A 13,496-nucleotide genomic window follows, 5' to 3' on the forward strand; every position below is an offset into this window, starting at 1 on the left:
ACGGGCAGGAGCTCTATGGAACCCGAGCTAATGAAATAAAGAGAGATGGAGGAGCCAGTTTGCATCATTCACTCAGCTGGAAGCGCACTGCTTTGTAAGTTGATGTGGAGTTGTATTATGTGACCACCTCAAGAGCTGCTGACCCAGACCATGAAGCTTTGCAGGATGCACAGAGCCCATCTGAACTCACCATATGTCACTCTGGTCCCAGCTTTTATTTTGCAGAGATGTGTTTTGCGTATCACCTTCTCGCTTGTACTCCGCGCCCTCCCCCCCACCTTCCTTTCCAGTCCTGAAGAAAGATCTCAGGCTGAAATGTCGACTGTTCATTTTTTTCTAATAATGCTGCCTGACCTGGTGAGTTCCTCCAGCGCTTTGTGTGTGTTGTGGAGGGATTGGACTTATTGGCCGGGGCCAATTCCTGTAACACTGATGCACAGAAGTGGGCAACACAGCTGTGTTTACCACAGTGATGTGTCCGTAAAGGCATGCTGCCAGCTGGCACGTTCCAGGCTGCAGGAGTATGTGCTGAGGGGTACACATAAGCCTAAGGCACTGTAGGGAAGGACAACAGTTTGGGCTCCTTCTGTCACCGAACACTGAGGGGCTGAATGTGGTGGGGAATTCTCTCAAACCTTAAAAGGGTATATATATATATATATATCACCCCAGGGGACCACGAATGGCAATAGTGCTACATTAAAAAGGAATATACTAACACAACTGAATGTCTTGACCAAATGATACTCATAACATAATAAATTTTGCACCAAGACAAAAGGAGCTGGAGGAACGCAGTAGGTCAGACGGCATCTATGGAGGGAAATGGACAGTAGATGTTTTTGGTCAAGATCTTTCATCTGGACTCTGAAGGGTCTGGGCCCAAAATGTTGACTGTCCATTTCCATTCATAGATGCTGCCTGACCCGTTGAGTTCCTCCAGCATTTTGTGTGTTGCTCCAGATCCCAGTATCTGCAGCTTTGTGTGTCTTAATGAGTTTTGCACTGAGTTTTTTTCTCTTCTTGTGCATATATTTTAATGTTCTTAAAGTTTATTTTTGAAATAAAAGGAAACTGGTTGAGGAAAGGGCTTGGGTTCCCTGTTCATTGTGTGAGGTGGATACTTCCGTAGCTGGTCGAGCATGAACTCCCCAAGCACTTAGGTGGGGTGTATGTAGTTCCGTTCCCCTTGTGACCCAGTGGGGAAGGTGGAGGGGGGATGCAATGGAGACAAAGGGAGTCAGATAATGAGGCTCAGTCACTGGTAATCAATGCCTTCATGGGGTTCCAAGATTCCAGTTCATGAGCTGGAGAATTTAGGTATCTACAGTGTCAAACCCACGCTCCTAAGCAGTTGTTCTGTTGGGCAAAGCACCATGAGTGGGTCATCTACGTGGGCTGAAGTAGCGGAGAAATGCAGCTGAGAGCAACATTGCCCAAGCTTTATCATGTTATTATCTTTCAGCTTTGAGTTATCTGAACTCATAGTTATATACAGGACAGAGGTCTGAGGTCAAACAAGGCTGGGGCGACATTTAGTGTGAGGAAGGAACCTCAGAGAGTAAGTAGTGACTGCACAAGAAAGCATAGGAGCCAAGTTATAGGTTCATTCAGTACAGAAACAGGCCTTTCAGCCCATCATGTCTGTGCTGACTATCAACCGAGCCATTTACACTGATCCCATTTTACTTTCCCCACATTCCCATCACTCTTGCTGATTCTGCCCCTCTCCAACACACTGGGGCAGTTTGTAGTACAGGTTACATCAGACTCGTTCATCTTTTGGGATGTGGAAGGAAACGGGAGAGAAGGCAAGGATTGAACCCAAGTCTCTCAGGCTGTGAGTCAGCAGCTGTACTAGCCACCCAAGGCATGTAAGTTCAGAACTTTGAAACCACAAAAGCTCCCACCTCGCACACCTGTGTGTGAAAATGAACTTGGCACCCAACAAAGCGATTCAAATCCCTCAAATGTATTGCAGTGTTGTAATTTCATCCTAAGTGTCTGTTATTCTATCTGTAACACTTGGGTTGCTGGCAATTTCATTAAATAATACATCACTATTGTAATATACTAATCATCATTTCACTAGCTGATTACACTTTGGAATTGGCTGTAACTCTGACACAATGTATGCCTCACGTTCAACCCTCACCATTGATCCCAGCAGTCTCCTCTCACAGCCCTGTATCTCTAAATGAGATCATCAACCATCCAGAGCATTGGCCATCCTGATGCATTCTCTGCTAATAGGACAAACTACTAACCTCAGCCTGCTGCTCCCATTCCCTTTCCTCATAAGTGGAACAAAACAAATAAAAATTGGCTTTACCCACCCTCCAAACACTGAACTTTCACAGAAAGTTGACCCTTTGGACACTGGGGAGAATATCCAGCACCCACAAAATGTTCTTTGTTCATCAACACATACAGATTGCTGGAGGAACTCAGCAAGTCAGGCAGCATCTATGGAGGGGAATAAACAGTTGGCATTTCAGGACAAGACTCTTTTTTTGTGACTCTTCATTCAGTCCTGATGAAGGGTCTTGGCCCAAAACGTCGACTACTATTTCCCTGCATGGCTGCTGCCTGACTTGCTGAGTTCGTCCAGCATTTTATGTGTGTTGCTCAAGATTTCAAGCAACTGCAGAATCTCTTGTGTGCACATCTTGTTTTCAGTCTGAAACAGTCAACTAGTAGCTGGTTTATTTTCAGATTGTTAACTGATATCTGTATGTCTGCTTTTGGGGGGAATGTGTCAGCTTGTTCCAAGGGTGTTCAACAAGTTTTGTGAGTTTTGACAAACTGAACCTCGCTTGAGTTGTTCCACAAGCAATCAGTGGGTCAGTTTACCAGAATCAGGTTTAATATCATTGATATTGGATGTTAGGAGAATTCAGGGTGACTTGGATAGGCTGGTTGAGTGGGCAGATACTTGGCAGATGACGTTTAATGTGAATAAGTGTGAGGTTATCCACTTTGGGAGTAAGAACAGGAAGGCAGATTATTATCTGAACAGTGTAGAGTTAGGTAAGGGAGAAATACAAAGAGATCTAGGAGTCCTTGTTCATCAGTCACTGAAGGTGAATGAGCAAGTGCAGCAGGCAGTGAAGAAGGCTAATGGAATGTTAGCCTTTATTACAAAGGGAATTGAGTACAAGAGCAAGGAAATCCTTTTGCATTTGTACAGGGCCCTGGTGAGACCACACCTGGAGTATTGTGTACAGTTTTGGACTCCAGGGTTAAGGAAGGACATCCTGGCTGTAGAGGAAGTGCAGCGTAGATTCACGAGGTTAATTCCTGGGATGTCTGGACTGTCTTACGCAGAGAGGTTAGAGAGACTGGGCTTGTACACGCTGGAATTAAGGAGATTGAGAGGGGATCTGATTGAAACATATAAGATTATTAAGGAATTGGACAAGATAGAGGCAGGAAATATGTTCCAGATGCTGGGAGAGTCCAGTACCAGAGGGCATGGTTTGAGAATAAGGGGTAGGTCATTTAGGACAGAGTTAAGGAAAAACTTCTTCTCCCAGAGAATTGTGGGGGTGTGGAATGCACTGCCTCGGAAGGTAGTGGAGGCCAATTCTCTGGATGCTTTCAAGAAGGAGCTAGATAGGTATCTTATGGATAGGAGAATCAAGGGATATGGGGACAAGGTAGGAACCAGGTATTGATAGTAGATGATCAGCCATGATCTCAGAATGGCGGTGCAGGCTCGAAGGGCCGAATGGTCTACTTCTGCACCTATTGTCTATTGTCTATTGATATATATCATGAAATTTGTTTATATGTGGTAGCAATACATAATAAAAATTATAAATTACAGTATATATATGTGTGTGTGTGTGCGCGCATGCTTGTGTTTGTGTGTAAATGTTAAATTTAATAGATAGTGCAAAAAGAGAGAAAAGAAATAGTGAGTAGTGTTCACGGATTCAATGTCCATTTCAGAAATCGGATAGCAGAGGGGGAAAAGCTGTTCCTGAATCATTGAGTGTGTGCCTTCAGGCTTCTGTACCTCCTCCCTGATCCTGATGGTAGCAATGAGAAGGGGGCATTGCCTGGGTGATGGGGGTGCTTAATGATGGACGCCGCCTTTTTGAGGCATCGCTCCTTGAAGATGTTCTGGATGCTGGGGAGGCTAGTGCCCATGATGGAGCTGACTGAATTTACAATTTTCTGCAGCTTACTTCGATCCTGTGCTGTGCGCCCCCCCCCCCCACCCCTATACCAGACAGAGATGCAGCCAGAGAGAATGCTGTTCACAGTACATCTGTAGAAATTTGCGAGTGTCTTTGGTGACATAGCAAATCTCCTCAAACTCCTCATGAAATATAGCTGTTGTTGTGCCTTCTTTGTTGAGCCCAGGATAGGTCTTCAGGGGTATTGACACCCAGGAGTTTCAAATTGCTCACCCTTTCTACTTCTGATCCCTCTGTGAGGACTGGTGTGATTTCCCTCGTCCTACCCTTTCTGAAGTCCACAATCAGTTCTCTGGTCTCATTGATGCTGAGTGCAAGGTTGTTGCTATGACACCACTCAACTAACTGATATATCTAACTCCTGCATGCCTTCTCATCACTATCTGAGATTCTGCCAACAAAGATGGTGTCTATGGCAAATTTATAGGTGGTATTTGAGCTGTGCCTAGCCACACAGTCATGGATATAGAGAGAGTAGAGCAGTGGGCTAAGCACACACCCCTGAGGTGCGCCAGTGTTGATTATCAGTGAGGAGGAGATGTTACTTCCAATCTGCACAGACTGTGGTCCTCAGGTAAGGAAATTGAGGATCCAGTTACAGAGGGAGGTACAGAGCCCAGATTTTGGAGCTTTTTGATCAGAGCTGTAGGAATGGTTGTGTTAAACACTGACCTGTAGTCAATAAACAGTATCCTGACATGGGTATTTGTATTATCCAGGAGATCCTAGGCCGTGTGAAGAGCCATAGAGATTGGATCCACTGTAGAGCTATTGTGGCGATAGGCAAATTGCTGTGGGTCTAGGTCCTTGCTTAGGCACTTCATCATCGTAGATGTGAGTGCTACTGGATGATAGTCGTTAATGCAGCTCGCACTGGTATGAATTTTGGCCTTTTGGAGCAGGTAGGAACTTCCCACTGTAGCAATGAGAGATTGAAAATGTCTTTGAATACACCCAGCAGTTGGTTGGCACAAGTTTTCAGAGCCTTACCAGGTATTCCATTGGGGCCTGTCGCCTTTTGCAAGAGTTTACCCTCTTGAAGGATGCTCCGACATCAACCTCAGGGACAGAGATCACAGAGTCACCAAACGTTGCAGGGATCCTCATAACTGTAGTTTTATTCTTCCCTTCAAAGCATGCATTAAAGGCGTAGAGCTCATCTGGGAGTGAAGCATCAATGCCATTCACAATATTAGGTTTCGCTTTGTCGGAAGTAATGGCCTGCAAACCCTGCCCTTATTAACGTGCATCCAGTTCCACCTCTAACCTCAGTCGGAAAGAATCTGGTGAGAGAGTGGGGAATTAGCTCGGATGACATTGTACTTGCTTAACTCATGAGCAGTCAAAGGTAGGGCTTTTGAGGTGTGGGCCTGATAATATTGGCTTTGAATAGGAGGGCTCACATACCCATGGAAAAGGGCAAACTTGCATTATTATCGCGCCTTCCACAACTTCACAGCATCTCAAAGGACTCGATAGCCGACGAAATACCATTACCATTGCAGTGTTAGAAATGCAGCTTCCAATCCATGCATAGCAAGCTCCCATGAACAGCAGTATCAGATTGACCATGTAGCCTGTTCCAGTGGTGTTCAGTGAAAATATCGGTCAGGACATTGGGGAAAACTCCCCTGCTCTTTCTCAAACAGGGCCATGGAATCCACTACCTGTACTGGAGAGAGTAGCCAGGGCCTTGGGCCTCTGTCATGTATGAATTCCCTCAGTTGGGAACTGGAATGCAGCCTAAATTTTTGGAGAGAGCTTTGCAGAGAGGCACCCATTTGCAATAAAAACAGAGGGGGCATTGAGCTGAAACATGAACCCAGTTTTTTTTCAAATGCTCCTTGTCCTACTAAATATCCTCAGCATGGAGTCATACATGTCAACGACATGTTGTATACAACATACGACATGGTCCTTCAGCCAACCAAGATTCACATCAAATCTAGTCCCATTTGTCCACGTCTGGCCACCAAACCATTCCTGTCCAAGTACCTTTTAAATGTTATTAATGTACCTGCCTGAACCACTTCCTTTGGCAGATTGTTCCACGCACCCACCACCCTCTGTGTGAGATTCCTATTATATCTCTCCCCTCTCACCTTAAACCTATGCCCTCTGGTTCTTGATCCACCAACTCTAGTGCTTTGGCTGATATTTGCCTAAACTTCATCTCTTGAAAATAAAATTATCCACATATTGTCACATTTATTAATTTATTTTATGTTTTGTTCAGAGATACAGCATGCACCAGGCCCTTCTGACCCAATATGCCTGTGCTGCCCAATCGCAGCCATGTGTCCAATTAACCAATAAACCTGTGCGTCTTTGTAAAGTGGGAGGAAACCAGAGCACCTGAGGTACGTCACAAAACTATTGCAGTTAGCGGGGTCATGAAGTTTGCAAGTTGGCTGGTGAAATATCCACAATACAACAGTGACTGTACTCGCAGACAAAGAGGTAATTGACTGTACACGTACTGTGAGCATCCAAGACAGGAACATGGAGACACAGAAGAGTCTACAGATGCTGGAAATCCCAACAACACACACAAAATGCTGGAGGAACTCAGCAGGTCAGGCAGCATCTATGGAGTGAAATGACAGTGGAAGCTTTGGGCTGAGACTCTTTATCAGGGAACTTAGTATCCACCATGACTCAGGCCAGACAAGTAGGAATGTATCCAGCAAAGGAAGACCCGGGATAGGCCACACTTAGAGTATTGTGTGCATTTCCAATCGCTCCATTACAGGAAAGATGTGGAGGCTTTGAAAATGATGCAGGGGAGGTTTACCAGTATGCTGCCTGGATTAGAGGTTATTAGCTCGAGGAGAGTTTGGACAAAATTGGATTGTATTAGCATTAGAGGCTCAGGGGAGATCTGATTTGATACTTACATAATTATGAGAGGCAGTTAGAATCTTGTTCCCAGGGTAGAAATGTCAAGCACCAGTGGCTAGTCATTTAAGATGAGAGGGGGGATAATTTATAGGAGGTGTGCAGGGCAAGATTTTTTTCCAGAGAGTGATGGAATGGGTAGTGGTGAAAAGGAAGGGTTTCACAGACAGGATCAGTTCAGAGACAGCACAGGGGATAAAGGGCTAGTGCCTTTAATTACTGTGGTTAACTGCAAAAGGTAGTGGATTCAGCCCTGCACATCACAGGTAAAATCCTCCCAGCCACTGAGCACATCTACATGAGTCATTGCTGTAGAAAAGCAGCATCCATCATCAGAGATCCTCACCACCCAGGCCATGCTCTTTTCTCACTGCTGCCATTAGGTAGAAGGTACAGGAGTCTCAGGACTCGCACCACCAGGTCCAAGAACCATAACCCCTCAACCATCAGGCTCTTGATCAAAAGGGGATAGCTACACTCACTAAGGACCGTAATCTTGTTATTTCATGCTCATTACTACTTATTTATACCTGCATTTGCACAGTCTGTTTACAGTTCCTGGTGTTTACAGTTACTGTTTATAGAATTGCTAAGTATGCCCGCAGAGAAAGAATCTCGGTTGAATGTGGTGGCATGTATGTACTCTGATAGCAAATTTTACTTTTTACTTTGAATGTTGAACTCAATTCCAGCACTGTTCTGTATGGAGTATCTGTGGGCTTTCCATGGGGCGGACATAGAGAGACTCCTTACAGAATGTGCCTCGGTTTCCTCCCACAATCCAAAGATGTATCAGTTGGTAGGTTAATTGGTGATTGTAAATTGTCCCATAATTAGGTTGAGGTTAATCAGGGTGTGGGATTGCTTGAAGGTGACAGAATGGCTGTCGCACTAAATAAATGAATGAAATAAAACATACCCATGCATTCACATCAGTTATTGCTGAAGACAATTGAAAAATGAAAGGTTAGCTTTATTTGTCACCTGTACATCGAAACATCGAAATGTACAGTGAAACGCATTGTTTGTGTCAATGGCCAACATGGTCCAAGGATGTGCTGGGCGCAGCTTGCCAAGTGTCGCCATGCTTCCATAAGACCATAGGAGCAGAAAAGGACGTAGGACATCAACATAACATGCCCAGAACGGGCTAACCCTAACCTGTACGTATTTGGAATGTGTGAGGAAACCCATGTGGTGAAAGGGAGAACATAGAAACTCCTTACAGATAGCACCAAGAATTGAACCAATTGCTGATGCTGTAAAGCGTTATGCTGCTACGTTTCTGTGCCACTCATATTGGTCTATAGATTTGAAACTTGCCCTGAATTTTCAGCAGTTTATAAAGATCTTAATGAGAGGGCAATTCTGGCCGAGGCTTTCAAAACTGTTACCTGTGTAGTTTGTTGAGTTAATGGCAAAGAAATGGGGAAGGGGAAAAAGATAAAGTGCAAAGAGTGTGCCAACAGGGGAGCTAAAGGGATTTCAGCATCCAGAACCCTACAGTTCTGTGTGCTAACCATCCAACTCTCACCCTACCTCTTCCTCTTTCTGCCAGACTGAAAACCCTCCAATAATTCTATTCTCCTATAACGTTGGCCTCTTGAACAGCTGTTAGGAGGGTGGTGGGGAAGGATGCTGAGTTTTCAGATGTCTCAGAGGCATAGTCTGCCTTATCCATGTTGGAAATCAAGTACCTATGAACCAGCACTTCTTTACTTCGCCTGGATACTTCAATGCTGCAACAGTCTCTGCCTCTGCCACCCCCTTCAGATTCCAATTCTCCTCTGAGGGAGAATCTTCTTCATCATTATCCTAAGCCTATTCCCTCTAGGTATAGATACTTCAGCCATGTGGAAAAGTTTCCTACTATTCACCATATCCGTGCCCCTCATACTTGGGGTTTGGCACAGTATTAGTGTAACACTTACTACAGTGCCAGTGACTGGATTCGATTCCCATCACTGACTGTAAGGAGTCTGGATGTTTCTGTGACTGCATGGGCTTTTTGCCCGGTGCACCAGTTTCCTCTCACAATTCAAAGATGTACAGACAGATTAGGAAGTTAATTGGTCCCATGGGCTCATTGGGCCAGGAGGGCTTGTTACCCTGCTGCATCTCTATATAAAATAAACTTTTACACATCTCCATCAGTAACCACACCCCACCCAGCTCCTAAGAAATCAAACCCAGTCTATTCAATCCCTCAATACAGATCTAATCTTTGGAATTACTTCCCTAAACATCTCAATCCTTTTCCCTCCTTTTAAGATTTATACTCTCCTCATACCTTATTTTTGTTTTATAACTTAGAATATTGTGCTCTGTTCTGGTCACCACATTATAGGACTGATGTGGAAGCTTTAGAGTGGGTGCAAAGGAGATTTACCAGGATTAGAGCATATTTTATGAGGAAAGGTTGATTGAGCTAGCACTTTTCTCTAGACTTGATAGAGGCATAATAGTGGGCAGCCAGATACTTTATCCACCCCCCCCCCCCCACCGCCAAGGCAGAAACTGCTGATATGAGGAAGCATCACTTTAAGGTGTTTGGAGTATATGGAGAGGGGAAGGGGGATGTCAGTGGGAGGCCATTTTTATTTAAAACATAATGGGAGTGTGGACCACACTGCTGGCAATAAAGCCAGATACATTAGGGACATTAAAAAAATTCTTAGCCACATGGATGAAACAAGAACAGGATTATGTGAGAAGGGTTAGATTGATCTTGAAATTTAAACGATCAGCACAACATCATGGCCAAAGGGCTTGTGTTGTTCTGTGTTCAACAGCCATGATGTATCTTGGGCTATTTTACTGGTTTTGGCACTACAGAATGTTGAGTCTAGTGAGGAGAAAAAACTCAAATTGAGGCATGAAAACAGTGAGGCCCACTTTCTAATTAAGCAAGTGTTAGTAAACTGGTAATGACTGTGGGTTTTTGGCTTTAAGTAGACAGTGGGGAACAGCAATAAATAGCAAAATATGACACTGGGGCAGAGGTGGGTGGACTACTGAGAGGTCCCACACAGGCCCTTCAGCCTACTGAGTCCCTGCTGGCCACCAAAACTAATCCTACAGCAATCCCTATCCCCATCAGCTCCCCCCAGATTTACTCATACACATTCAGGACAACATACATTGATGCAAAAACACTCAGACTTGTTGCAATGCTGTGGAATTCCATTGGGATGGGAATCAAAACTGAGCAAGTGGGTTAGGCTTTAAAGATTGAATATTTCTGCCTGAACAGCTGCCTACAGCATTTCTGCTTAGCCACTCAAACACACTACTGGAACCCCGCTTGCATTTGCCACAATTGTTTTCCTTTTGCCCTTTATTAAAAAAAGACAATACAAAATTGCAAGTCAAACCGTATCTTTATTTAGTCATCAATAAAGGCAATTGATTACATGGGGTTGAACTGATGTGTCATGGCAATGGAAAGTGGATGTAACTTCATGTCATTACTTGATGAGGACTGACTCATTCTCTGTCACCACCTTGCCATCAACTATTTTCTGAGCGGTCTTCTTGATAATTTGGGATGAAGCACCTGCTGATGCAGAGAAAAATCTAATGAGCAGAGATGTTCATAGGAGAGAATTTCAGCAGGCAATAGATTTTTGTCCAGGGCTGACTGATGTCTTCAGCAGAATCTCACTGATTCAGAACACTGCAACATAAATTGGGGAGATTCCATAAAGTTAACCAGACAGATGAGATAAAAAGTTTCTCCCAAGGCCTCCTGCGCACGCACGCGCACACACACACACACACACACACACAAATCCCATTCTCAACTTCCAAAAAGCAACCAAATGATCTTACCTTTTGTTGATTCAACCAGTCCACTGCAAAAAGGAGGAAATCAATAGTCAGTATAATTCAGTCTACCAACAGCAATTAAAATAAGAGTCAAGGTGAAGTGCTAGGATGGGGGAAGTTTTACCATTGAGGTAACAATGGATCCCTTCCCCAGTCCTGTGTAAACTTACCCAACTTCCTCTCCATCGAGCAGACGTCTGTATGTTGCTATTTCAGCCTCCAACTTCATCGTGATGTTCAGGAGTTTTTTGTACTCATTGGCATGGGCCTGCATTTCATCATGCAGTTGCATCAATTCAGACTCCTTCATGGCAATCTGGCCATTTAATTGCTGCAGTTCCATCTCATACCTGTGTTCTGTATCTCCGAGCGTGCCTTCCAGGGAGTTTTTCTGCAATTGATAATATAAACAAAATTGCTTTATCAAGTTTGAACTCTATTAGGATCTAGCATTGTGGAGTTTGAATTTGGATGGTGTGGAAATGTAACTAGGGCTTTTTGTAATCAGGTGAATGGCATACAAGAGGTCAGGGTGGCTTACCATGCTCAGAAGGCTCTGCAGCTCCACATCAAGAGACTGTATCTGGCGCCGGAGATCAGACACTTGGCCCTTTGCACCATCGAGAGCAGTATTATTTTGTTGGACTTCAACTGTATAGGTCTCCATCTGTAATTAGAAGCAACACCAGCATTTTCCACAATTATGCCCAGTGGTAATATTTTCATGGGGTATTTGGAATTAGCATTTTATTTACCTGGGTCTTGAACCAATTTTCTGCATCATCTTTGTTCTTCTGAGCAACTTTCTCATATTGATCCCTGATCTCCGCAATAATCTTGGTCAGATCCTGGCCTCGAGGAGAGTCCACTTCAACCTGCACACTGGAGTCACTGATCTGGGAGTGGAGGGCTTTGACTTCCTGCAGAAATAAAGCAAACACACATTACCAGGCCATTGTTACCAAGCTGCTTTATATCCAAGAGCTAGAACATAACTGGTAAACTAGAGAGAGAGAGACACGCCCTGCCATTGTGTGGGCAGTGTTCTTTTCCGGATTATCCGTTAACATAAGAAATTTGCTGAAAACCTGCAGAAGCCCGAAACAAAAACCCAATGACAACGCACATCTTAAATTATTCCTACAAGACAATAATTGTGCACCAAAACTTTTTTTTCGATTTTCCTCAAATGCTTTCCTTGTACATTGTGGCTGATGTTTCGACGGTACTTCACATTCTCCTTCGAGTACGATGCCCCCTCCGTCGGTCGGGTGACCCTCTAGAACCCAATTCATAACCTCACACCATCGAGGGTGTGCTGAACTCACCTCCTCATGGTTCTTTCTGATATAAACGAGCTCCTCCTTCAGAGCTTCGATCTCGCTCTCCAGCTGCAGGCGCCCAATGTTGGTGTCGTCGATGACTTTGCGCAATCCGTTGATGTCGCTCTCCACAGATTGTCTGATACTAAGCTCTGATTCCCACCTGGAGAGGAAGGGAGAAGAGGGCCCACGTTAAACGCGGCTCTACACCGAAATCACCAAAGAAAGCGAGGGACTGAAGCAACGCGTCCTTCTATAGGGAGGGGGAAAGAGTTACTCACTTCACTCTGAAGTCGTCCGCGGCCAGCCGAGCGTTGTCGATCTGCAGTAGCAAACGAGCATTTTCCACCGTCATATCAAAGACCTAGAGGATTTAAAGCGGACCGTGTTAGATTGACTTGAATGGCTCATCCCCCACCCGTCTAGCATTACCGGCCGATTCACTCAGAGTTAATCTATGTTGAAACTAATTGTCAAACCCTCCCAGCCCCTTCTAAAATCGAAGATTACCTCGGACCCATTCTCTCTTTCTCTCAATCTTGTACTAATATAGCTGTTTGTTCTACACACCTACAAATTATGCAGCTTGCAAACTTGTATTTGTCGTGTTTGTAATGTACTGTGTTGCTGAAAAAGTTAATTTTTATGGCACTTATATCCCATATCCCGTGTGTCCGTCACAGCAATAAACGAATATGCGAGTTACAGATGACCAGTTCTACTCCTCGCTCTCCTTAGTGACTGAAAGCGATTACCTGTTGGCGAAGATCATTCAGCGGTTTCTCGTAAGTACTCAGGTCATGGGTGCTCATTCCTCTGCTGTCCATGTGTTCCTTGATCTGGAGCTCCAGCTTGGCGTTGGCACTTTCTAAGTTGCGTACTTTTTCCAGGTAGTTGGCCAGTCGGTCGTTCAGGCCTTGCATTGTTTCCTTTTGGTTGGAAATGGCCCCTATGTTGGAAATGCCCCCCATGTTGGAAATGCCCCCCATGTTGGCGGCACCGCCGAAGGCAGGTCGGCTATAGCTGGAGGAGACGCGGCTCACCGATAAGCGGGGGCCGAAGCCACTAACGCTGCTAGCACTGAACTGTGGAGTTCCAGACCTCCGCACGGTGTGGCTGTACATGGGACCGCCATAAGAGGACATAGAAGAGTATCTCATTGAATTACTCATCTTGGCACTTGCGAAGCAAAACAACTGATAGAGGACTAGCGAAGAAAGAGCTCAACAAGTGGCTGTAAGGA

At 44.7% G+C, this 13,496-nt stretch overlaps 1 protein-coding gene across 3 annotated transcripts; it reads right to left on the reverse strand.

The window, feature by feature from the left end:
• Nucleotides 1-10,464: 10,464 nt before the first annotated feature.
• On the reverse strand, nucleotides 10,465-13,496 carry LOC140741163 (keratin, type I cytoskeletal 18-like). Of its 3 annotated transcripts, none has more exons than XM_073071015.1 (8): nucleotides 13,009-13,496; nucleotides 12,535-12,617; nucleotides 12,260-12,416; nucleotides 11,687-11,851; nucleotides 11,473-11,598; nucleotides 11,102-11,322; nucleotides 10,935-10,957; nucleotides 10,465-10,659 (listed from the first exon to the last, which is right to left on the reverse strand). In XM_073071015.1, the coding sequence occupies exons 1-8, from the start codon at nucleotides 13,423-13,425 to the stop codon at nucleotides 10,571-10,573; spliced, it is 1,281 nt and encodes a 426-aa protein (XP_072927116.1). In that variant the 5' UTR covers nucleotides 13,426-13,496; the 3' UTR covers nucleotides 10,465-10,570. The 3 variants fall into 3 exon arrangements, with proteins under 3 accessions (XP_072927116.1, XP_072927115.1, XP_072927117.1); XM_073071014.1 differs by having other exon boundaries at nucleotides 10,465-10,662; XM_073071016.1 differs by having other exon boundaries at nucleotides 10,465-10,779.

This window comes from Hemitrygon akajei, chromosome 18 (genome assembly GCF_048418815.1).
Source record: "Hemitrygon akajei chromosome 18, sHemAka1.3, whole genome shotgun sequence".
In the NCBI taxonomy this organism is placed as follows: Eukaryota; Metazoa; Chordata; class Chondrichthyes; order Myliobatiformes; family Dasyatidae; genus Hemitrygon; species Hemitrygon akajei.